The sequence below is a fragment of the Bufo bufo genome, chromosome 2, assembly GCF_905171765.1.
Source record: "Bufo bufo chromosome 2, aBufBuf1.1, whole genome shotgun sequence".
In the NCBI taxonomy this organism is placed as follows: domain Eukaryota; kingdom Metazoa; phylum Chordata; class Amphibia; order Anura; family Bufonidae; genus Bufo; species Bufo bufo.
In genome coordinates this window covers 10,022,191-10,048,776 of record NC_053390.1, presented here as the reverse complement: position 1 = coordinate 10,048,776, position 26,586 = coordinate 10,022,191, and the positions used below count along the sequence as shown (strand labels likewise).

General features: G+C 43.2%; 2 protein-coding genes across 2 annotated transcripts in view; one reads left to right on the top strand and one right to left on the bottom strand.

Annotated features, from left to right (window-relative positions):
- LOC120991969 overlaps positions 1-26,586 on the bottom strand; it is a 562,088-nt gene that overhangs the window by 269,499 nt on the left and 266,003 nt on the right. The gene's annotated exons all lie outside the window — the stretch shown is intronic.
- Positions 111-1,297, top strand: LOC120991988 (zinc finger protein 182-like). Its single transcript, XM_040420751.1, has one exon. It carries the CDS (start codon positions 158-160, stop codon positions 1,169-1,171), a length of 1,014 nt encoding a protein of 337 aa, XP_040276685.1. The 5' UTR covers positions 111-157; the 3' UTR covers positions 1,172-1,297.

The window sequence follows — 26,586 nt, the reverse complement described above, 5'->3', positions numbered from 1 at the left end:
TATCATGCAGCGCTCTTCAGGAGAAAACCTCATTACCCTTAATGTAGATCCAGGACTTCACAGTACAGATCTGTCATATAATCCTCCTAATTATGAGGAACCTTCTCCTGACCAATCACAGATTGTTACCGCAAGTACAAGTCAGAAAACAATTAAAATGTTTCATTGTGATAAAGAATCCACAAACAGCTCAGGACTTTCTACACAACGAAGACGTCACAAAGGAGAGAGAATGTATTCATGTTCAGAATGTGGGAAATGTTTTAGACGAAAATCACATCATGTTTTACATGAGAGAATTCACACTGGGGAAAAGCCGTATTCATGTTCAGAATGTGGGAAATGTTTCACACAGAAATCAAATCTTGTTATACATGAAAGACGTCACACAGGAGAGAAAGCATATACATGTTCAGAATGTGGGAAATCTTTTAAACAGAAATCAGATCTTGTTAGACATGAAAGATGCCACACAGGAGAGAAGCCATATTCATGTTCAGAATGTGGAAAATATTTTACACAGAAATCATATCTTGTTATACATGAGAGAAGTCACACAGGAGAGAAGCCGTATTCATGTTCAGAATGTGGGAAATGTTTCACACAGAAATCAAATCTTGTTATACATGAGAGATGTCACACAGGAGAGAAAGCATATACATGTTCAGAATGTGGGAAATCTTTTAAACAGAAATCAGATCTTGTTAGACATGAAAGATGCCACACAGGAGAGAAGCCATATTCATGTTCAGAATGTGGGAAACATTTTACACGGAAATCATTACTTGTTATACATGAGAGAAGTCACACAGGAGAGAAGCCGTATTCATGTTCAGAATGTGGGAAATGTTTCACACAGAAATCAAATCTTGTTATACATGAGAGATGTCACACAGGAGAGAAAGCATATACATGTTCAGAATGTGGGAAATGTTTTACAGAGAAATCCAATCTTGTTATACATGAAAGATGCCACACAGGAGAGAAGCCATATTCATGTTCAGAATGTGGGAAATGTTTTACACAGAAATCAAATCTTGTTATACATGAGAGAAGTCACACAGGAGAGAAGCCGTATTCATGTTCAGAATGTGGGAAATGTTTCACACAGAAATCAAATCTTGTTATACATGAGAGACGTCACGCAGGAGAGAAAGCATATACATGTTAAGAATGTGGGAAATGTTTTAAACAGAAATCAGATCTTGTTAAACATGAGAGAAGTCACACAGGAGAGAAGCCATATTCATGTTGAGAATGTGGGAAATGTTTTACAGAGAAATCAAATCTTCTAAAACATAAGAAAAATCACACATGGGAGAAGCTGCATTCAGAATGAGAAAAATGTTTTTGCTTCTAAAGCCATAATTAGGGGTCATTAGTGAAGTCACACAAGAGAGAAGCCATATGGCCACAATATAACGAAACAATATATCACTGGGTCATAGACATTGTTTTCATTTCAGGTTGTATATTTGGATATAAAAGCTTAATTGATGTCACGTAACGGCTTCTATAAAACATCTGATAAATGCTGTTTAGGAAAGACATATATTCTGTTCATGACTTATATTTTAAACCTTACAGTTAACCCTTTCAACCCTGGAGGGTTTTTTGCATTTTAGTTTTTTACTCCCTGCCTTTCCAGGACTTTTTTATTTTTACATTTACATAGCTGTATGAGCGCTTTTGTCATATCTGAAAAATATTTTAGTTTAAAAGTATGGGTGCGTTCGCATGCGGCGATACCCATAATGTGTATTTTTTTTATAGTTTCCATTTTTGTATTTTTTTTATTTACATTTTGGAGAAAGGAGGTGATTTTTTTATTTTCATTTTTAACCCCTTAAGGACATAGGACGTACCGGTACGCCCTATTTCCCGAGTCCTTAAGGACCAAGGACGTACCGGTACGTCCTAACTTTTAAATAGGCATTCCGGCGCCCCAGGGGTTAATCTGAACAGGATGCCGGCTGAAATCATTCACCTGGCATCCTGTCACAACGCCAGGGGGGGTCATGTGACCCCCCCGTGTCGGCGATCGCAGCAAACCGCAGGTCAATTCAGACCTGCGGTTTGCTGCGCTTTTTGCAGTTTCTGATCCCCGCGGGCCCTGACCGCGGGGATCAGAAACTTTAGAGTGGCTAAAATCAATATTTTGGGGTGTCGCAGGCGGTGGGGGCGTTGCGAGAGGGGTGCGTTGCGGCAGGCGGGATCGCGATCCCCCGCCCGCCTCCCCATGAATGATCGTTGGCTTCTAGTGGGTATACCAGGGTGCCAACACATTGCTAGCACCCTGGTATAAACGGCTGACATCTGTGCAGATGTCAGCCGTTTAACCCTTTCCATACCGCGGTCCGTACGGACCGCGGTATGGAAAAAGTTAACTGTCATCGGTCAGGGAGCTCCCTCCCTTTCCATCGGGGGGCTGCTGTGCCTTTGCAGCCCCCCGATGGAGAGGGAGAGAGCCCCCCGACAGCCCCCCTCAGCCCTGTGCTTACCCTTCCCGTCTGCGAAGTTGTGGCAGACGGGGAAGGTTCCCATGGCAACAGGACGCCTGCTCAGGCGTCCTGCTGTCCATGGTGCTGAACAGATCTATGCTAAAAGCATAGATCTGTTCAGTGTAAGTAAAATACAGTACAGAACAATATATATTGTACTGTACTGTATTATACAGACATCAGACCCACTGGATCTTCAAGAACCAAGTGGGTATGGGTCAAAAAAATAAAGTGAAAAAAGTTAAGATAAAAGAAATTTTTTTTATCACTGAATAAAAATTAAAAAAATAAAATATTCTAGACATATTAGGTATCGCCGCGTCCGTAACGACCTGATCTATAAAACGGTCATGTTACTTTCCCCGCACGGTGAACGCCATAAAAATAAAAAAATAAAAACTATGAGAAAATTGAAATTTTGCCCACCTTACTTCCCAAAAAAGGTAATAAAAGTGATCAAAAAAGTCGCATGTACGCCAAAATAGTACCAATCAAACCGTCATCTCATCCCGCAAAAAATGAGACCCTACTCAAGATAATCGCCCAAGAACTGAAAAAACTATGGCTCTTAGACTATGGAAACACTAAAACATGATTTTTTTTTGTTTCAAAAATGAAATCATTGGGTAAAACTTACATAAATAAATAAAAAGTATACATATTAGGTATCACCGCGTCCGTATCGACCGGCTCTATAAAAATATCACATGACCTAACCCCTCAGGTGACCACCGTAAAAAAAAAAAAAAAAAACAGTGTAAAAAAAGCCATTTTTTGCCATCTTACGTCACAAAAAGTGTAATAGCAAGCGATCAAAAAGTCATATGCACCCCAAAATAGTGCTAATCAAACCGTCATCTCATCCCGCAAAAAATGAGACCCTACTCAAGATAATCGCCCAAAAACTAAAAAAACTATGGCTCTTAGACTATGGAGACACTAAAACATTTTTTTGGTTTTAAAAATGAAGTTATTGTATAAAACTTACATAAATAAAAAAAATTGTATACATATTAGGTATCGCCGCGTCCGTGACAACCTGCTCTATAAAATTACCACATGATCTAACCTGTCAGATGAATGTTGTAAATAACAAAAAAAAAAAACGTGCCAAAAAAGCTATTTCTTGTTACCTTGCTGCACAAAAAGTGTAATATAGAGCAACCAAAAATCACATGTACCCTAAACTAGTACCAACAAAACTGCCACCCTATCCCGTAGTTTCTAAAATGGAGTCACTTTTTTGGAGTTTCTACTCTAGGGGTGCATCAGGGGGGCTTCAAATGGGACATGGTGTCAAAAAAAACAGTCCAGCAAAATCTGCCTTTCAAAAACCGTATGGCATTCCTTTCCTTCTGCGCCCTGCCGTGTGCCCGTACAGCGGTTTACGACCACATATGGGGTGTTTCTGTAAACTACAGAATAAGGGCCATAAATAATGAGTTTTGTTTGGCTGTTAACCCTTGCTTTGTAACTGGAAAAAAAATATTAAAATGGAAAATCTGCCAAAAATGTGAAATTTTGAAGTTGTGTCTCTATTTCCCATTAAATCTTGTGCAACACTTAAAGGGTTAACAAAGTTTGTAAAATCAGTTTTGAATAGCTTGAGGGGTGTAGTTTCTTAGATGGGGTCACTTTTATGGAGTTTCTACTCCAGGGGTGCATCAGGGGGGCTTCAAATGGGACATTGTGTCAAAAAAACAGTCCAGCAAAATTAGCCCTCCAAAAACTATACGGCGCACCTTTCACTCTACGCCCCGCTGTGTGGCCGTACAGTAGTTTACGGCCACATATGGGGTGTTTCTGTAAACGGCAGAGTCAGGGCAATAAAGATACAGTCTTGTTTGGCTGTTAACCCTTGCTTTGTTAGTGGAAAAAATGGGTTAAAATTGAAAATTAGGCAAAAAAATGAAATTCTCAAATTTCATCCCCATTTGCCAATAACTCTTGTGCAACACCTAAAGGGTTAACGACGTATGTAAAATCAGTTTTGAATACCTTGAGGGGTGTAGTTTCTTAGATGGGGTCACTTTTAGGGAGTTTCTCCTCTAGGGGTGCATCAGGGGGCTTCAAATGGGACATGGTGTAAATAAACCAGTCCATAAAAATCAGCCTTCCAAAAACCAAACGGCGCACCTTTCACTCTACGCCCCGGTGTGTGGCCGTACAGTAGTTTACGGCCACATATTGGGTGTTTCTGTAAACGGCAGAGTCAGGGCAATAAAGATACAATCTTGTTTGGCTGTTAACCCTTGCTTTGTTAGTGGAAAAAATGGGTTAAAATGAAAAATTAGACAAAAAAATGAAATTCTCAAATTTCCTCCCCATTTGCCAATAACTCTTGTGCAACATCTAAAGGGTTAACAATGTATGCAAAATCAGTTTTGAATACCTTGAGGGGTGTAGTTTCTTAGATGGGGTCATTTTTGGGTGGTTTCTATTATGTAAGCCTCGCAAATCGACTTCAGACCTGAACTGGTCCCTAAAAATTGGGTTTTTGTAAATTTCTGAAAAATTTCAAGATTTGCTTCTAAACTTCTAAGCCTTATAACATCCCCAAAAAATAAAATATCATTCCCAAAATAATTCAAACATGAAGTAGACATATGGGGAATGTAAAGTCATCACAATTTTTTGGGGTATTACTATGTATTACAGAAGTAGAGAAACTGAAACTTTGAAAATTGCCAATTTTTTCAAATTTTTGGTAAATTAGGTATTTTTTTGTGCAAAAAAAATATTTTTTTTGACTTCATTTTACCAGTGTCATGAAGTACAATATGTGACGAAAAAACTATCTCAGAATGGCCTGGATAAGTCAAAGCGTTTTAAAGTTATTAGCACTTAAAGTGACACTTGTCAGATTTCCAAAAAATGGCCTGGTCCTTAAGGTGAAAATGAACCCGGTCCCTAAGGGCTTAAACTTTATTTATTTTTTTTACATTATTTTATAGTCCCCATAGGGATCTATAAAAAGGCAATCATCAGATTGATTCTCTCATACACCAACATTGGAGTGTATGAGAGTTACAATGTATTCCTATGAAGCTCTGCCACAGGCAGGGGCTTCATAGGAGCTAACATGTGGCAGCTTCAGTTCATTACTGAGGACTGAGGCTGCCGCACAATGCATCCGGCTCCCCTGATCCTAATGTTTGACCACAGCATAGAGATCATTGTTACCGCCAGTCACGGACATTAGCTGCTGGTGTTTGCTGTATGAAACAGCAGGCACCTGGCAGCTTTGGCGCATGCGAGAGCTTTTTGTTCCTTCCGGAAATAAAGTAATAAATTCTCAAACTTCCTGATCTCTTTACTCCAGGCTAAATAGATCTCAGGACATCTGGAAAGATTTAGGGAATGTAGATGCCAAATAGGCAACATTTAGACTTTTTAGGTTGATACTCTAAGGCAGTGTTTCCCAACCAGTGTGCCTCCAGCTGTTGCAAAACTACAACTCCCAGCATGCCCGCACAGCCAAAGGCTGTCCAGGCATGCTGGGAGTTGTAGTTTTGCAACAGCTGGAGGCACACTGGTTGGGAAACACTGCTCTAAGGCCTTTTCCGAATTTGCCTTGTAGGAAGCCTAAGTGGAGACCTGGCTACTACAAGGTCTTCAGGACTATGTCTTAGAGACCATTAGGTTGATATAGTGGCTGTACTGTTGAGTCTCCACAGGTTCTGGCAGAGCTGAGTGTTCTAGACACACACAATTTGCACTGGGGGAAGTCTTCAGATACACCCTTGACTCATTTGAATGAGATAGGATCAAAATGAACTTTTTATGAATTACAAACCAGAGTGTGGCAAAGGTCTTCATGATTTAATCAAAGAGGCTTCAAGATAGTTAAAGAGGCTGGTCCAACTTTAGGCTGTCAAACTGAACCTCTTCAGGTCTTCACAGAGTTCAGTGTCCTAGACACACACAAACTGCAGTGGGGGAAGTCTCCAAGTTATACTCTTGAATCAACTGAATGAGTTAGGAAAAATGATCTTTTGGTAGATTAAGGCCCAAAGTGTGGTAGGATCTTCATGACTACATCAGAGAGGCCTCTAGATAGAAATCAAGGCTAGCAACCGTCAGACTCTATCTTTCCAGATATTGGCAGAGTTGAGTGCCTTACATATCAAGAGTCTACACTGGGGGAAGTCTCAGTAACAACCTTGACTCATCTGCATGTTGGGAGCCATGACCTCTCTGGCCTGAACATTATGATGGCTGTACTGTCGTCTGATCTAGCCTGATTTTCATCCATACCCTAATTATCATAGAAACTGTAGGTAAAATGTAGGCCAGTCTGAACCTCCAAGGAATGGACAAGGTATTTGCTGCCAAGGGATTGTCCGCCTAATAAAGGGAAAGGAATGTTTCCATCTTGGCACTGAACCTGATTCCACTGAGCAATTTGTTTGAACATATCTGGATTCAGAGCCCATTCTCCTGGAAAGGGTAGACCTTGACTGTCGGTCAGCAACAATGTTAAAGGAGCCTCAACCAAGTACAACAGACAGATGAGTCAGGTTTCTGTCCAGGTCATGATCTTTCTTACTTCTTTAACCACCTCAGCCCCCATAGCTTAAACACCCTTAATGACCAGGCCACTTTTTACACTTCTGCACCACTACTTTCACCGTTTATTGCTCGGTCATACAAATTACCACCCAAATAAATTTTACCTCCTTTTCTTCTCACTAATAGAGCTTTCATTTGGTGGTATTTCATTGCTGCTGACATTTTTACTTTTTTGTTATTAATCGAAATTTAATGATTTTTTTGCAAAAAAATGACATTTTTCAATTTCAGTTGTAAAATTTTGCAAAAAAAAACGACATCCATATATACATTTTTCTCTAAATTTATTGTTCGACATGTCTTTGATAAAAAAAAAAAAGGTTTGGGTAAAAGTTATAGCGTTTACAAACTATGGTACAAAAATGTGAATTTCCGCTTTTTGAAGCAGCTCTGACTTTCTGAGCACCTGTCATGTTTCCTGAGGTTCTACAATGCCCAGACAGTAGAAACACCCCACAAATGACCCCATTTCAGAAAGTAGACACCCTAAGGTATACGCTGATGGGCATAGTGAGTTCATAGAACTTTTTGTTTTTTGTCACAAGTTAGCGGAAAATGATGATTTTTTTTTTCTTACAAAGTCTTATATTCCACTAACTTGTGAAAAAAATAAAAACTTCCGTGAACTCACTATGCCTATCACAAAATACCTTGGGGTGTCTTCTTTCCAAAATGGGGTCACTTGTGGGGTAGTTATACTGCCCTGGCATTTTAGGGGCCCAAATGCGTGAGAGGTAGTTTGAAATCAAAATGTGTAAAAAATGGCCGGTGAAATCCGAAAGGTGCTCTTTGGAATGTGGGCCCCTTTGCCCACCTAGGCTGCAAAAAAGTGTCACAAATCTGGTATTGCCGTACTCAGGAGAAGTTGGGCAATGTGTTTTGGGGTGTCATTTTACATATACCCATGCTGGATGAGATAAATATCTCAGTCAAATGCCAACTTTGTATAAAAAAAATGGGAAAAGTTGTCTTTTGCCAAGATATTTCTGTCACCCAGCATGGGTATATGTAAAAAGACACCCCAAAACACATTGCCCAACTTCTCCTGAGTACGGTGATACTAGATGTGTGACACTTTTTTGCAGCCTAGGTGGGCAAAGGGGCCCACATTCCAAAGAGCACCTTTCGGATTTCATCGGCCATTTTTTACAGATTTTGATTTCAAACCACTTCTCATGCATTCGGGCCCCTAAAATGCCAGGGCAGTATAACTACCCCACAAGTGACCCCATTTTGGAAAGAAGACACCCCAAGGTATCTTGTGATGGGCATAGTGAGTTCATGGAAGTTTTTATTTTTTGTCACAAGTTAGTGGAATATGAGACTTTGTAAGAAAAAAAAAAAAATCATCATTTTCCGCTAACTTGTGACAAAAAATATAAAATTCTAGGAACTCGCCATGCCCCTCACGGAATATCTTGGGGTGTCTTCTTTCCAAAATGAGGTCACTTGTGGAGTAGTTATACTGCCCTGGCATTCTAGGGGCCCTAATGTGTGGTAAGTAGTTTGAAATCAAAATGTGTAAAAAATGACCTGTGAAATCCTAATGGTGCTCTTTGGAATGTGGGCCCCTTTGCCCACCTAGGCTGCAAAAAAGTGTCACACATGTGCTCAGGAGAAGTTGGGCAATGTGTTTTGGGGTGACTTTTTACATATACTCATGCTGGGTGATAGAAATATCTCGGCAAAAGACATCTTTTCCCATTTTTTATACAAAGTTGGCATTTGACCAAGATATTTATCTCACCCAGCCTGGGTATATGTAAAATGACACCCCAGAACACATTGCCAAACTTCTCCTGAGTACGGCGATACCAGATGTGTGACACTTTTTTGCAGCCTAGATGCATAAAGGGGCCCACATTCCTTTTATGAGGGTATTTTTAGACATTTGGATCCCAGACTTCTTCTCACGCTTTAGGGCCCCTAAAATGCCAGGGCAGTATAAATACCCCACATGTGACCCCATTTTGGAAAGAAGACACCCCAAGGTATTCAATGAGGGGCATGGCGAGTTCATAGAATTTATTTATTTTTGGCTCAAGTTGTTTTTCCTCATAAAGTCTCCCTTTCCGCTAACTTGGGACAAAAATTTAAATCTTTCATGGACTCAATATGCCCCTCACGGAATACCTTGGGGTGTCTTCTTTCCGAAATGGGGTCACATGTGGGGTATTTATACTGCCCTGGCATTTTAGGGGCCCTAAAGCGTGAGAAGAAGTCTGGAATATAAATGTCTAAAAATTTTTACGTATTTGGATTCCGTGAGGGGTATGGTGAGTTCATGTGAGATTTTATTTTTTGACACAAGTTAGTGGAATATGAGACTTTGTAAGAAAAAAAAAAAATCATTTCCGCTAACATTCGGCCAAAAAAATGTCTGAATGGAGCCTTACAGGGGGGTGATCAATGACAGGGGGGTGATCAATGACAGGGGGGTGATAAGGGAGTCTATAAGGGGTGATCACCCCCCTGTCATTGATCACCCCCCTGTAAGGCTCCATTCAGACGTCCGTATGTTTTTTACAGATCCACGGATACATGGATCGGATCCGCAAAACACATACGGACGTCTGAATGGAGCCTTACAGGGGGGTGATCAATGACAGGGGGGTGATCAATGACAGGGGGGTGATCAGGGAGTCTATATGGGGTGATCAGGGGTTAATAAGGGGTTAATAAGTGACAGGGGGGGTGTAGTGTAGTGGTGTTTGGTGCTACTTATTACTGAGCTGCCTGTGTTCTCTGGTGGTCGATCCAAACAAAAGGGACCACCAGAGGACCAGGTAGCAGGTATATTAGACGCTGTTATCAAAACAGTGTCTAATATACCTGTTAGGGGTTAAAAAATCGCATCTCCAGCCTGCCAGCAAACGATCGCCGCTGGCAGGCTGTAGATCCACTCGCTTACCTTCCGATCCTGTGAACGCGCGCGCTCACAGGAAATCTCGCGTCTCGCGAGATGACGCATATATGCGTGACTGTGCGCAGAGCTGCCGCCTCCGGAACGCGATCCTGCGTTAGGCGGTTCGGAGGCGGTTAAGAAGGGTTTCTGATTTGGTGCCACCCTGCTTATCATGTCTGATCTTACACTGACTGTTTCCTCAAGTCTGTGAGGTGAGTCAGACACAATCTTCTGCAGCATTAAAGTCTTTGGGGTTTGAGGAAAGAGACTTCTCAAGGGACTCCAAGAGCCCAATGACTTTCAACATAGTTCAGAGCCATTATTAGTATAGATGAGTGAATTGAAGCTGACGAGGTGGAATTCGATCCGAATTTCAGGCTTTATTATTTTATCCGAATTTCCTCACACTTTGTGGTAGCGAATCGCATTTTTTCCTTAAATGGCTGCTGCACATGTGAGGACATGGGGCAAGGAAGTCTGGGAAGGCGGGATCACCCATAATGCCATGCATGCAGCCAATCATCAGCCAGCCCTGTGATGTCACAGCCCTATAAATAGCCTAAGCCATCTTGGATTCTGACATTTACCAGTGTACTTAGTGCAGGGAGAGACGTCAGCAGGCGCTAGGGACAGTGCTAGGAGAAACCTCATTGTGCTAATCAAGCGATGTAAAAGTACAGGGAAAGATTAAACAAGGTGTAGGGAAATGATAGGGAGGAATCATTCCACAGCGTTTATGTAGAACAGGGTTCGGTAGGGGAAGTTATAACCTGGGTAATAGGAACAATCCTATTACACCTTGCTGCAATGACTGGGGATCCAAATAGCCATTATACAGCTCTGTAATTCCAGCAAACCGTTCTTGTTATTGGGGTGCAAGTGCTGTTTGATACAGCCATGAACAGGGTTTATTACAAGGAAATATTTTAACAGTACTTCTTATTTGCCCTTGTTCGGTGCAGTTATATGTTGTGAAACCCTTTTTGCCGTGTATTAGTGGCTAAAGAAAAATATATTCGCAGTTCAGCGCTGCAGTTATATGTTGAAAAGCCTTTAGTGGCGTATATAAGTAGAAAAAGCAAAATATATTCGCAGTACAGCGCTGCAGTTATATGTTGAAAAGCCTTTAATCAAAAACTATAGATAGTCCCGCAAAAAATGAGCCACCAAACATCTTCATAAACTTGACTATAAAAAAGTTTTTGGGGTGAGAATATGGCGAAAATAAAACAATTATTTTTCAAACGTTCCGATTTTTTTTATTTTTTTTTATTAAAATGCAAAAAAAAACTATACATATCGTCAGATTTGTACTGACTAGGAGAATGACGAGCACAAGTCAGTTTTTTCCACATAGTGAATGCTGTAAAAAAGACAACCCCAACTGTCGGAATTGCGTTTTCTTTTCCAATTCCATTTGGAATTTTTTTCCCGCTTCCCCCTATAACCTATGTAATATTAAATGGTGGCATTAGAAACTACAACTTTTCCCACAAATAAATAAGCCTTCATATGGCTATGTGAACGGAAAAATAAAGGTATAGCTCTGAGTAGGCAGGGAGTAAAAAACTAAAACAAAGCCTACTCCATGAGGCACAAACCTAAAGGTTCCTCTGCAGCAGAGTATAGATCCCAGTACAGCGGATAAAAGGTGACGATCAGGGGGTCAATTAGCCAACTCACTTTGGACTAGCCCCAAGCCAAACCTGTTCAAATGACACAGTGGATCCACATCTGCTTCGTAACACTGATCATTTTGTTGTCAGGAAGATAAGCCAATGGCATAAAACTCTGGAGGAGACAGAGGAGCCTGGAGACAGAGGGTCCGAATGGTATAAAGGGGTCCAGAGTGGGCAGAGAAACCTGGGGGGATGGAACAGAGGAGCCTGGAGGGCAAAAGAGGAGCATGGAGGAGATGGAGGGTTCAAAATGGTATAGAGGGGTCCGGAGGGGGCAGACGTGTCTGGAGGAGACAGAATACTCAGACAGAGGCTTTCTCTTCTCTCCTTGTTCTGAACACACACACTCTTATTTGAGCCAAGTTTGTATGTGTATGGAAGAGTGATAAAGCTAGACACAGTGAGAGCACAGAAATGGGGCAGACTACACGTACCAGATATCAGACACTCAGCAATAGTCATTTACCTTCTATAGCACAGACACCTGGTCCTGAGCTGCAGCATGTGATCCTCCACAGGTCCATGATCTTGCTATTCATTTATTGATGTGCCTTGATTTTCTCTACTCCTATCATGGTACGGTGTTGGTGGAAAACTCCACACCGAGCACAAGAGGGAAGCAGGGACAGGAACTAGGCCTGGAAACTAGGGCAAAGGAGCAGGTCACCTCCTATAGCAACCCTAATGCAAGTCCTGACTATCAGTATAAACATTAAATAAATATGTACTCTGCACACCTTGGATCCAGTGTGGGTGCCTGTGAGAGTGGTTTAGACAATAAAGAGTTAATCCACGGCACTCCAAAAGATTTGTGCAAAATACATTTTCACATTTAATTCTTTGTTTGCAGATTATCATTTGTATACATCCAGAGCAGTTCATTTATACATCATAAGTATTAAGCCATATCAGACAAAAATTCCCGGACGTTTCGGTCATTACGACCTTCTTCAGCGGGGTCTTATGGCAGAGTAGAGAGGCAGGATTTATTTTGCAGAAATCTTTTGGAGTGCCGTGGCTTAACTCTTTATTATCAGTATGAACAGACCTTGATGATAGGAAAGTTCATACACCGGAACCTAGGGTCCTAACTCCACCTGTAGGACCCTGGTAATAGTGCCAGGACTTAAGATTACCTGTTCCTCCACCAGAAAGATGAACAGGAGTTTCCCTTAGGCCTAGATACAAAAGACAGGGAAATGTAACAAACAAAATACAAAAGGGGAAGACGACACTTAATTTCAAATGGAGCAAAGGAAGCGCCAGGAGCTCAACCGAGATCAAACAACCAGCTACCCCAGAGTCCAGAAACTGAAGCTATAAACCACACCACCAATAGGGAGAAGCAGGAATAAATAGGAAAGGCTAATTGACCACACAAGCACACCTGAAGCAAGAGGTGTGGCCATTACCAAAACAACATAGACACAAATTGATACGCAAGGAACTTGTCAGATCAGACCACATGTTGACAGTTTTCCTGATCTCCTGGCACTTGTCACGACGTTCGTGACAGTACCCCTCCTTCTATGGGTGACCTCCAGGCAACCAGGACCGACCTTATCCAGGTGAGACCTGTGAAAAGCTTTCACAAAATGACTGGCATTCACGGAGGATGCCGGTAGCCACATCCTCTCTTCTGGCCCATAACCCTTCCAGTGGACACGATACTGAAGAGATCTACGGAGAACTCGAGAGTCAATTATCTTGGCGATCTGGAATTACAAACTACCATCCACCATGACAGGACCGGGTGGCAAAGAAAACGGCTCCAAAGGTTCAACATATCTCTTCAACAAAGATTTATGGAACACATTATGAATTTTCAGGGCCTGAGGAAGTTCAAGACAAAAAGCTTCAGGATTAATAATGGCCGTGATCTTATATGGACCAATAAACCTTGGACCCAACTTCCAAGACGATACCTTCAACTTAATGTTTCTTGTAGACAGCCACACAGAATCACCCACACTTAGGTCTGGACCATTCATATGTTTCCTGTCAGCCACACGTTTATACTTGTTGCCCATATTCTGCAAGTTATTTTTAATTTTCCACCATATAGATGACAATGATGACGAAAAAACGTTCTTTCTCAGGGATACCAGAAGTATTAGAACCAGAAAATGTGCCAAACTGCGGGTGAAACCCATATGCCCAAAAAAACAGCGACTCACCAGTGGACTCCTGTCTATGATTGTTTATGGAAAACTCTGCCAAAGACAAAAAGAACAACCACTCCTCCTTGTTCTCAGATACAAAACATCTCAAGTAGGTCTCCAGATTCTGATTAGTGCGCTCCGCACTTTGGAGAGAGTTCAAAGAAGAGCTACTACGGCAGGATAAAACTTACCAGGAAAGGTTAAAGGACCTTAACATGTATAGCTTGGAAGAAAGACGAGACAGAGGGGATATGATAGAAACTGTTAAATACATAAAGGGAATCAACAAGGTAAAAGAGAAGAAAATATTTAAAAGAAGAAAAACTGCTACAAGAGGACATAGTTTTAAATTAGAGGGGCAAAGGTTTATAAGTAATATCAGGAAGTATTTCTTTACTGAGAGAGTAGTGGATGCATGGAATAGCCTTCCTGTAGAAGTGGTAGCTGCAAATACAGTGAAGGAGTTTAAGCATGCATGGGCTAGGCATAAGGCCTTCCTTTATATAAGATAGGGCCAGGGGCTATTCATAGTATTCAGTATATTGGGCAGACTAGATGGGCCAAATGGTTCTTATCTGCCGACACATTCTATGTTTCTATGTCTGTCCGTTCGACTGAGGGTGAAAAGCCGAAGAAAAGAACAGTTGTATCCCCAGTCGAGTACATAACGCCTTCCAGAATCTGGAAACAGAGTCCCACAATCAGAGACCACGTCAGAGGGAATGCCATGGAGTTTCACAATGTTATCAACAAATACTTGTGCAAGTGTTTTAGCATTAGGGAGGCCCGGCAACGCTATAAAGTGCACCATTTTACTAAAGAGATCAACTACCACCAGAATAACTGTTTTTCCTGAAGAATTGAGTAGATCAGTAATCACCGTGATCGGATGAATCGCCCTCTCCAACCAATGACGCCATTCCTCAAAAGCCAATTTAATGGCCTGTAACTCATTGTTACCCACATCAAAATTTCTCTCAGCGGGGGAGAGTTTTTTCGAGAAAAATGACCATGGTTGCTTTTTACCAGGTGACGGGCCCTGCGATAAAACTGCTCTTACCCCTACCTCGGACACGTCCACTTCCACAATGAAAGGTTGTGATACATCCGGCTGCACCAGTATTGTCACAACCTCTCCCATGACAGAGGTGAGAAGATCAGGGAGATTGGCAGCACGTGAGGCTATCTAACAGTCTCTGTTCTCACCTTGCAGTTTATTGTTTAGTGATGACTACACCCCTTGTCAGGTGTTGCATGTGATCATTACTGAGGCTCTATTTAGTTCACTTTCACTCTGCTTACCATGCGGTTGATATTTCCTGCTTGGTGTTTGTTGAGCTGGTGTGTTGTTCCTGTGGATAACCGGCTTCTCCATTCCCTCTTTATAGATAATTGCTTTCGTTGTGCTTTTTGTTGTGACACTTGTGTGTTGTGTTTCTAAGCCTCAGGGAGACGCTGGGTCTTTCACCTGGGAATGAACCAGTAGTCTCATTCCCTGCCACCGTTCCTAGGAAGTTCAAGGGTCTCCAGGGCCTAGGTACCGGTGTATGAGTTTTTCCACCTTCAGGGTCTACTCATACTGGCAGGAGTCAGGGAGAGGTCTAGGGATTCCTAGGAGGTCACCATCCCTCTTCCTTAGCATTGAGGCCTAGACTCTGGTTTATTTCCTTCTGTGTGTTGTCTTGTGTTGTCCCCTCCCCATTATGTTTGACAAATATAGGGGTAGAAGAAAAGCATTCCTTAATCACAGAAAATACCCGCCATGCCGAATCAGACCACACTGAGACATCCGTCCCTTTCTTAGTCATGTCCGTTAAGGGTTTTACTATTGTCGAATAATTCTGAATACATTTTCGGTAATAGTTGGTGAACCCTAAAAACTGCATAAGAGCCTTCAGATTTTTGTTGTTCAATTATTTTATTCAGGCATAAAAAATGTAACAACATGTACCATTATAAAGTGCGAAACACAACATAATTAAAAGCGATATCAATAGGGTTACATTAATTTAAGCAAGAAGCTCTCACTTACATAGAACCCATGGCAAAGAGTGTTTCTTAAAGCCTATGGACGAACATGAAACAGGACAAACAGGGGAGACGAACTTAGACAACACAAACAAACACAAAGGGGTAAAGACATACTGTAAGTATCTTCAATGCAAGCAAGCATCTACAATCTATCTGTACCGATCTAGCCAATCCATAAACCTCTGGGACCCTTTAAACAGAATCCATGGCCTCCACACTTTCAGATATTTCTGATCCAGTCCCGCATCCTCTGCAATCAATTCCTCCATTCTACGTAAGTTCTCAAACGTCTCCAACCATTCTGTCATTTTTGGAGTGTCCTGTGATTTCCAATGCCTAGGCAACACCAGACGAGCCGCCTGCATAAAAAATCTCAGGAGGCCCTTCTTGGCTACCAGAACGGATCCATCGAACATTGATAACAGAGCTTCCTCCAGCGACCAATCAGATGTCACACCCAACATACTATTGTACAGCTCATTCAAGGCCGACCAAAAGGGAGCAATTTTCCTACACCGCCACCAGATATGGGACATTGTACCCACCTCCTCCAAACATCTTCAACACAGATCAGAGCACTCCGGGAAAAAGGAATGTAGAACAGCAGGGGTCCTGTACCACCTAGAAAGTATTTTAAAATTCTTCTCCTGTATCCCACAGCATATGGAGGACCTGTGAGACAGCACAAATGATTTTTCCCATTGATCCTTAGAGAACACTTTACCCAGTTCACTCTCCCAAGCCCTCACAAAAGGCAAGGCAGAGGTAGGTCCAGCACTCTCCTGTAGCAGCCCATACACCAGAGACACCAGATGCGCAGGGGGAGATGACTGTGAACAAACTGCTTCAAAGGGGGTCAAATCCCTAGCCAGGGCCTCTAACGGGCCTAGGGATAACACATAATTCCTCAAACCTCTATATAGGATCCACGCCCCACTATTGTTACATCCCGGCAGGTCATCTAAAGTACGGACAGAGGTTTCCTGAGATCAGTTGACTTACCCTTAGTCCCTCCTTCTTCTGAAAACCCAATATTTCTCTCCTACCCTTACCCAGCGGGAAAGCTGGATTATCAAAAATTGGTGTCATAGGGCTTGGGAAGGATGAACAGCCAAGCGCAGCTGCACACCTGTCCCACACCTGCAGTACTCCAGCTGTAATACTCGGGAGTGTATTACCCCGCAAATTTTTTGGGATCCATAGAAGATTTTGGGGGGGAACCTCTATCTCACTTCTCTCAAACCGAACCCATCTTTTACTAGAGCTATTGTGAAACCAGTCTAATATGTATGCAAGAATTGCCGCTCTATGATACAGTTTAATATCAGGGACTCCTACTCCTCCCCTATCCTTAGTTCTGAAGAGGAACTTGATCCCCAGCCTAGGGGTAGACCCGGCCCATATGAATTTTATAAACAAGGATCTTATGGTTTTAAAGAACACGCCTGGCAATGGAATGGGAATGGTCCTTAGAACATAAAGAATCCTAGGAAGCACATTCATTTTTAACGCGTGTATTCTACCAAACCACGACAGGGGTAAGTGCTTCCAAACCGCCAAATCCCTCTTAATTTCTTCTATTATCATAGAGAATTTCAGCCGATAAAGATCCTCTAACTGGGCAGGGATGGCCACCCCCAGGTATGAGATGTAATCCGTCTTCCACTGGAACGGAAAAGCTAGCTTCAAGGCTTGCACTGTGGTGTGTGGTACCGTGACATTCAGTATCTCAGATTTGTGAAAGTTCACCTTAAAATTGCTCAGGTCCCCAAATACAGAGAACTCTTTCGTAATATTTGGAAAGCTAACAACTGGATCCGCACAGTACACCAGTAAATCGTCTGCATATATTGCAATTTTGGATTCCAATGTACCAAAATAAAGACCTTTAATTGATGCATTGGCTCTCAGTGCCCTTGCCAGAAACTCCATGACCAGAATATATAGCAATGGCGACAGCGGACACCCCTGGCGAGTCCCATTGTGGATCTCAAAAGAGGAAGACAAAGCGCCATTTACTCTCACCTGAGCTCGCGGCTTATTGTAGAGCGCCATTATTCTGAGTAGCATGTTAGGTCCCAACCCAAACGCCAGCAAGGTCTCCCTAAGAAAATCCCAGTCGACGCGGTCAAACGCTTTTTCCGCGTCGACTGAGAGGAGACACAGAGGCGACCCACTAGTTCTAGCCTTTGCAATATGAGCCAAAGATCTGATGGTGTTATCCCTAGCTTCCCTACCGGGGACAAACCCCACTTGGTCTGCTGACACCAGGGAAGGAATATGTCCCCTTAGCCTATTTGCCAATATTTTCGCGTAAATTTTCACGTCCACGTTAATTAAAGAAATTGGTCGGTAATTACAACAGGCCATAGGATCCTTTCCCAGCTTAGGAATGACACAAATATGTGCCGTAACTGCCTGCGCCGGGAACACATCTCCATGATCTAGGGAATTACACATAGCCTTCAGAGGACCTAGTATCTCTGCCAAAAACTTTTTATAAAAACGGGGTGTAAATCCGTCGGGGCCAGGGCATTTACCAACCTCCAACGACTTCACCACCCCTCTGATCTCTTGATTGGTCACCTCTCTTTCCAAATCCAAGCTGTCTGTAGACGAAAGTTTAGGTCCCTTCAACTCAGCTAGATACTGTTTTATTTTATGGGCTTTAATATCAGGAGCCAAATCTGCATATTTACCTTTCAAGCTGTATAGCTCCTCATAGTAGGCCCGAAACTCCCTCAAAATGTCTTCTGTAGCATGGACCTTCCCCCCCACTCTACAATTTAGTGAGGAGATATAACCGGATGCCGCGCGTGGTCTTAATGCCCTCGCCAGGAGTCTGCCGCTCTTATCGCCTAGTCCATAGAACAAACTTTTCAATTTGTCTCTGGCTCCCAAATATTTCTGGTCAATGAGCTTCCGCAACTCACTTCTAGTGTCGCAGAGCTCCTGAAACACCGCAGGATCCAAATTGTTCTTATGAGACTTCTCCAGATCCGCTACCTTCCTCAAAAGTTCGACAATCTTAGCGGCCCTCATTTTCTTGAGTCGGGACGCGTGAGAAATCAGACGACCTCTGATCACACACTTAAGCGCCTCCCATTTAATAGTGGATCTGGCGGAGTCCCCTGTATGAACCTCCACAAATTCCTCAATAACCTTCTTAATGTCAGCCACACACACACTGTCCTTCAGTACATTATCATTCAATTTCCAAGAGCTCCTTGAATGAGTGGGATCTCCCAGGTCTAAAGCTACCCAAGTCATTGAGTGATCAGAAAATAGGATAGGTTCTATTGCTGCAGTCGGGTGTAGGTCTAATAAGTCATGTGAGACAAACACATAGTCCAGGCGGTGGTATGATTTATGTGTCATAGAAAAGAATGTAAAATCCTTTCCTGTTGGGTGCAGTATTCTCCACACATCCACCAACCGCAACGCCTGTAGGTGTCTCTGAAAACCACGGGCTACCCCAGGAGAAGTGGAGGACTCACCTGAGGACGTGTCTAGTTTAGCTTCTAGGGGGAGGTTGATATCACCACCTAGGATAATCCTTGCGCCGTCCGCAAAGTCCTCCAATGCGGCGAAGGCTAAATTCGCAAAGCCACTCTGACCTGTGTTGGGACAATATATATTAGCAAGAATCAATAATCTGGAGGCAATATTAACTTTCAGAAATAAGTAACGACCTTGGTCATCTCGGCGGGTATCCAGCACACTACAGGGTACATTTTTATGAATAGCTATGGCAACCCCCCTTGATTTAGATTCAGCATAATTACTATGAGCCCATGTGGTGAAGTACCTATTTTTGCATGAAGGGGCGTGACCTTCCTTAAAATGGGTCTCTTGCAGGAGGGTTATATCGACTTTCTGTTTGTGAAGGCTATATAGTACTTGATTCCTCTTGGCCGGCTCATTCAAACCATTAATATTATATGAGCATACTTTAATGGGCCCCATATCGGATAGGAGATGTGTTTCTGTAAGTTATTAGATACCAAACATATAAGGACAGAACCACTGCCCTAGGGAAGACAAGACACAAAAGGGAGGACATACAAACAACATATATAACAGATAAATCCCCATGGTATGGGGCAACGAAAATAACAATACTTCCAATTATCAATAGCCTTCAGATTTTTGGGTTGATCCCAGTTCAATACAGCACGGACTTTCTCAGGATCCATTTGAAAACCTGAAGATGATAGCAGGTAGCACAAAAACTGCACCCCGTGTACAGCAAAAACACACTTTTTTTGTCCTTTAGGATCTGTAACACCTTTCTCACATGATCCTGATGTGTTTCCATGTCTGGAGAGGAAATCAGAATGTCATCCAAATACACGACTACAAACCTCTCCACTAGGTGATGAAAGATGTCAGTGACAAAATGTTGTAAAACCGCAGCATTGGTCAACCAGAAAGGCATGACCAGGTTCTCAAAGTGCCCCTCAGGAGTATTAAAAGCCGTCTTCCATTCATCCCCTTCCTTGATCCAAACCAAATTATATGCCCCCCTTAAGTCCAACTTGAACTTGGAGAACACCTTGGCACCAATAATCTGGTTAAACAAATCAGGATTAAAAGGAAGAGGGTAAGGATCACGGATAGTAATCCGATTAAATTCATGGAAATCCAGACACGGCTAAAGACTTCCATCCTTTTTTTTAACAAAAAAGAACCCTGCTGCCACTCGAGACTTGAAAGGTCTTATGTGTCCTTTCCTCAAACTCTCGGCAATATACTCTCAAATGGCCAGTCTTTCAGGTTCAGAAAGGTTACACAACCTAGATTTAGGCAACTTAGCTCCGGGAATAAGATTGATAGGGCAATCATACTCCCGATGAGGAGGTAAATCCTGGCATCCACTCTCAGAAAACACGTTGGCAAACTCAGATATAAAAGAGGGTACAGCCTTGGTAGTTACAACAGAAAAAGATGTATTAAGACAATTGTCAATGCAATAATCACCCCAATCCAGAATCCGCCTAGCTGGCCAATCGATAGTTGGAGTGTGCTTGCTAAGCCACGGTAAACCCAGAACGACCAGTGAAGGTAGACCTTCCAACATAAAACACGAGATAAGTTCTTGATGAAAGTCACCCACTCTTAATCTGATATCATGCATCACTTGAGACAAACACTTCTGATCAAGAGGTGCAGAATCCATAGCTGGGAATGTTTTTTCGAATGCACTCAGTGACAACCCGTGTATACGGATGAACTGAGCATCAATCAGGTTCACCCCGGCCCCACTGTCAATAAATATCTCAATCCCTACAGTTTTAGACTCTAGTGCCACCTCAGCAGTCAGGAGAAATTGGGTACTACCAGTAAAAGACAAATGCACATTTTCTGACTCTCCTCTCACCCCACCAAGGGTCAGATGAGAATTAAATGTCCTTTTTTTTTTCTTTTTCCGTTGAATGTCTGGACATACACTGATTGAATGTCCCTTTTTTCTGCAGAAAAAACACACTCCCTTCCTATTACCAGTGGATCCAGGGGTGGCTTCCCCTTATTGTATGGGTTCATCCCCAGACATAAACCCAGGAGTAGCTTCACCCACAGTGTCAGAGTGATAGTACGTCCTGAGAATGAGGGCCCCCAGATCTCTCAACCGTCTATCAATGCGTATAGCAAGAGACATAGCAGCCTCCAGAGACACTAGGGTTTCATGAAAGGCCAAAGCGTCCTTCAGCCTCTCAGATAACCCCTGACAAAAGGAGAGCGGATCGTTCCACTCAGTATCCGTAGCCCACCTCCTAAACTCCGAGCAATAAATTTCCATAGAATGATCACCTTTCGCAGTGATTTACAGTATGCACCTCCTATAGCAAGTCTCAACCGAGATCCAATAACCAGCTAGCCCAGAGTCCAGAAACTGAAGCAATGAACCGCACCACCAAGAGGGAGAAGCATGAATAAATGGGAAAGGCTAAATGACCACACAAGCACACCTGAAGCAAGTGGTGTGGCCATCACCAAAACAACATAGACACAAATTAATCCACAAGGAACTTGTCAGATCAGACCACATGTTGCCAGTCTTCCTGATCTCCTGGCACTTGTCACGGGAATCCATTTTGCTTTTGCTGTCCGAGTGTCTGCGCTGCTTCACTGTCTCTGCTCCCTGATTTACATAGGAGCTGAGGACGAATAATGTTTAGAAATCGTACCGCAATCCACACGAGAAGCAGTGTTTGGCAGCACGGAGAAGGAGCGGAGGAGGAGCCGTCTAGGATCTAATCTGCTTGTGGATCCTAGAGGAGCAGCGCCGTCTGTTTCTCCTGCTTTTTGCGTCTGGTGTGAATTAAACCCACTTCACAAGGGACCTGCAGCGCTCACAGGAGGAGATACAACTTGAGACTAATTCTATAATTTTTAACACCTCAGTCTAGGTAAAACAGGATCCACCATTTACAATAGGTGTCACAGCTTACCTCCTCCCCCTCCCTGCACAATGGCCTCTGCTCAGTTCACAAAGCATGCCCACAATCCTCTCCTGTCTACTGTGCCCATAGTCCATGCAGCTGCTATAAATCATAGCTCTAAATGCTGCTCTCTGCATCAGGAAAGATGGCCACCCCCGTAATCATGTGCAGAAATGAGAACCACAACTACCAGCATCTCCAGACTGTGATTATAGTAATCAGAAATGAGAACCACAACCAGCACCTCGAGAATATGATTATAGTAATCAGAGGAGAGAACTACAACCCCCAGCATTTCCAGTCTGTAAAAGAAATCAAAGGCGTTGTCAGAAATTATTATGTCTCATAGCAGCTGCAGGAATCAAGATCCTCCATACCTTGATCGAACCGGCACCCCCACCGTTTAAGCTATTTCTCAAGAAAGTCTCCTTCTTACTGAAGATGGACTGGGTGGAGGCATCTTCCAGGAAGGAGATCCATGGAAGCAGTTCTTTACTTGCTGGGAATGTTTTATAGATATGCTGCCCCTACAGGTGAAAAGGTCTATACAGGATTGTTTGCAGCCCCCCTCCTGGTATCAGACGCATGTTATATTAGGCGATCCGCCAATCTCAGGGACATGAATCCGTCTGATGGCTCACTAGGGGTCCCCGCGTGCCACCTGCCTGCTCAGATTTTGAATCTACCTACTGTGGAGGAGAAGTGATAACGTTGGGCTTTTGTTGTGTTCTACCCACCCTGTGGTTTGTGGGGTGATAAGTTACGGTTACTTAGTTAAGCTGTGTTACTAACCCCCCATAACCACCCTCCCTCCCTTTCCCCTTCACCCCCTTTCTCCCCTCTTATGGAAAAACCGACTAGTGTCGGAAGGTTGACGTCGCAGCTCCAACATATCATCCTGATTGTATATCTTGGGGCTTTTATTGATGACATGTCCCTGTAAAGTAACACCTATCATACCGCACTGTATGTGCTTTATTATGTCAACCTGGAATAAAAACATTTGAAATTGAAAAAAAAAAGAAAATAAATCAAGAGAACTACAATTCCCAGCACGTCCAGGCTGCTATTATAGACAGGGGTGTAGCTATAGGCTCATGGGCCCTGGTGCAAGAGTTCAGCTTGAGCGCCCCTTCCCTTTGTGGCCAGGGGCAGAGGTGCACCTAGCCTTTCTGCTGCCTGAGGTAAAAATTGAAATGCCCCCCCCCATGCCAAATTCTCAACCTAACCCCTACCCTCCAGCATTGTCGGACTGGGGTGCCTAGGGCTCACCAGTGGAATAGATTTTGGGGCCCACTCTAAAGCTGGAGATATCACTTGTTCGTTTTTCAGTCTCACGCACAGGACTGTATGCATTTTAGCACACAATACAGTATTCTACACAGAACAGTATTGCGCACTGCACTATATCAAATAGTGTCTCATTAAGCAACTCATTTAGTTGATTGTCTGTTATTTACAGTCAGTAGTGTGGACAGCGGTCACACGTGGACATTCCATGTCCTAGATGAACCACCCAGTCCCCCAGCCTAAACAATATCCAAAGTAAAGGAAATTTTTCCTGGCATATTCAAAAGGATAAGTTTATTGACATGATGGCAGTAGCGCCCCGGCCTCCTCACAGCTCACCAAGCTCAGCGCCGTACATTGTATAGCGGCTGTGCTTGGTCTCATGTTCAGCCCATTCACTTCTATGGGGCTGAGCTGCGCCAAGGCCACTTGATCAATGAAGGTGATGTCACATGGACTAGGAAAAGCACAGAGAAGGGCACAGCGCTCACAGGAACCCCGGTGCCTTCTCAAACAGCAGATCGGCAGAGGTCCTGGATGTCAGACCCCCACCGATCAGATACTGATGACCCATCCACAGAATAGCTCATCAGTTATAATATCTCAAATATACGGTACATTGTGAGTTGGATATTTAAAGATGGCGCCCACTCGCAAGCGCAGCAGGTGCTATAGCCGCTAAGTGCTTGCTGTTTTAACCGAGGGCTAATGTATGCAATTGACAATAACGTCAGTCACACACTTTTAACTCTTTAGATGCCATGGTCAAATGTGACTACAACATTTGGGGGCTCAAAAATCTAGTGGGGATCGGGGTACCCAAATGGTGCTCGGTAGTGATGATCGAGCACAAAAGTATTTGGGTGTTCGGCCTGAACACATTGCTATATTCATATGCTCGGCCGAGCACCCAAGTATAATAGAAGTCAATAGGAGACAACCAGGCACCCCCTGCGCTGAAGAGGGGAGGGTGCCTGGTCCATTGGAAAAGGTCAGAAAGTGACAGAAACACCACCAAAATGGATCTGGAACAGCATGGGGACAATGTCTGGATGCATCTTGGACTCCCAGGTCGCTGCTGGGAACCATGTTGTCTGAGTTGTACGCCACTTTTACAGACTGACAATAATACGCACAAAACGCCCCAAAAAATCAATTTTACAGGAAAAATTGTTAGGAAGCATTCTTTCCTGTATATTCAATTGTATATAAAGTGCAAGTGCTGCTAAAAATTACAAGGAAGAGGCACTCCGATACAACCTGTATATCACATAAAGGAGGCCTCATTCACATTGTGGTACAATTGTTCAGATAGTGGGACTCCTACACTCATAAAGCCTATGCACTAAGTGAAAGGGCTGCCAAAAATTACAAGTAATCGGCACTCCAAAACACCCTTTGTTACACATAAAGGAGGACATCATACACACCCTTGAAAAATTATGATTGATGGCTTGCTGGTGAGCCTCAAAAACATTTGGAGCAAGGGCCTGCTGATCTGACCATCTAAAACCTTAGGGGCGAGGACCTGCTGCCGCATTGGTGACTCTAGATAACCTCTGGGCGATTGTACGTCCCCGTGACGGCAACGATCCATTCGGATGTCTGACCTATCAACTTTTGATGTTTTTTTCTGTGGCTACCATGGTGATCACGGGTAAAGGGGAATCAGGATTCGATGCCGGAGAGGGAGCTTGAGAAAGGGATACCACATCCAAGGGAGGTCAATGGCTAAAATCTGATTGGCTGTTGTTGCCTAGCCACTTTTTCTCCTAATTGTGAACCACCCAGAGAGGGTGGGTCAAGTTATTAAAGCACAAGATTCCAAGGAACGCGCGCGGCAATTACCCACTCCCGACTCGGGGAGGTAGTGACGATAAATAACAATACAGCGCTCCTAAGCGGCCCTGTAATTGGAATGAATACACTTTCCGTTAACGAGGATCTATTAGAGGGCAAGTCTGGTGCCAGCAGCCAACTTGCTCCCGGCCTTACAACGTTCACCCAGTGTACCATCATGGTGAGGATTGTGTTGACCAGACTCTTGGCTACTGAGACTGGACTTGTAGGTGAGGGCCTGCTGCTGCTTTGTTGACTCTAGATAACTTCTAGGCGATCGCACGTCCCTGTGATGGCGACGATCCCTTTGAATGTCTGCCCTATCAACTTTGGAGCAATTTTTCAACAAGGACCTTCTGGTATAGCACCGTTTTGCTTGTCCTCTCCAACAGAGGAATGAGAGATGAGAAGTTCTCTTTGTATCGGGGGTTGAGAAGGGTGAACAACCAGTAATCCGTGTTGTCTAAAATGCGTATAATGCATGGGTCGTGGGAAAGGCAGCCTAACATGAAGTCAGCCATGTGTGTCAGAGTACCAACAGGCAAGACTTCGCTCTCGTCATCAGAAGGTGAGCTGACCCTGTAAAACATTATATGCGAGGGCCTGCAGGTGAGCTGACTGTAAAACATTATATGCGAGGGCCTGCAGTTGAGCTGACACTCTAAAACATTATATGCGAGTGCATGCTGTTCAGCTGATGCTCTAAAACATTATTTGCAAGGGCATGCTGTTCAGCTGACACTCTAAAACATTATATGCGAGTGCCTTTAGGTGAGCTGACACTCTAAAACATTATATGTGAGAGCATGCTGTTCAGCTGACCCTATAAAAAAAATTGAGTTGAGGGCCTGCAGTTGAGTTGACCCTATTAAAAAAAATTTGAGTGTAGGGAATATATACAATCTGGATGAGGAGAAAATAAGATTCAACCATATACTCTTTTTTTGTGGTGTAAAAGGTGCATGGGAATACACTACAGTAGATTGAGTACATTTTAAATGATAGATTGAAATTGCTTTTATGTTCATCATCAGCTCAGCGTTCCTCTGGTGGAGTTGAGAAGTCAGGGGCAATCCAGGCCTTGCTTACTTTTATCTGAGTTAATCTGTCAGCATTGCCAGTGGACAAGTGGATTCGCTTGCGTTTGTTTAAATGGACCGCGCT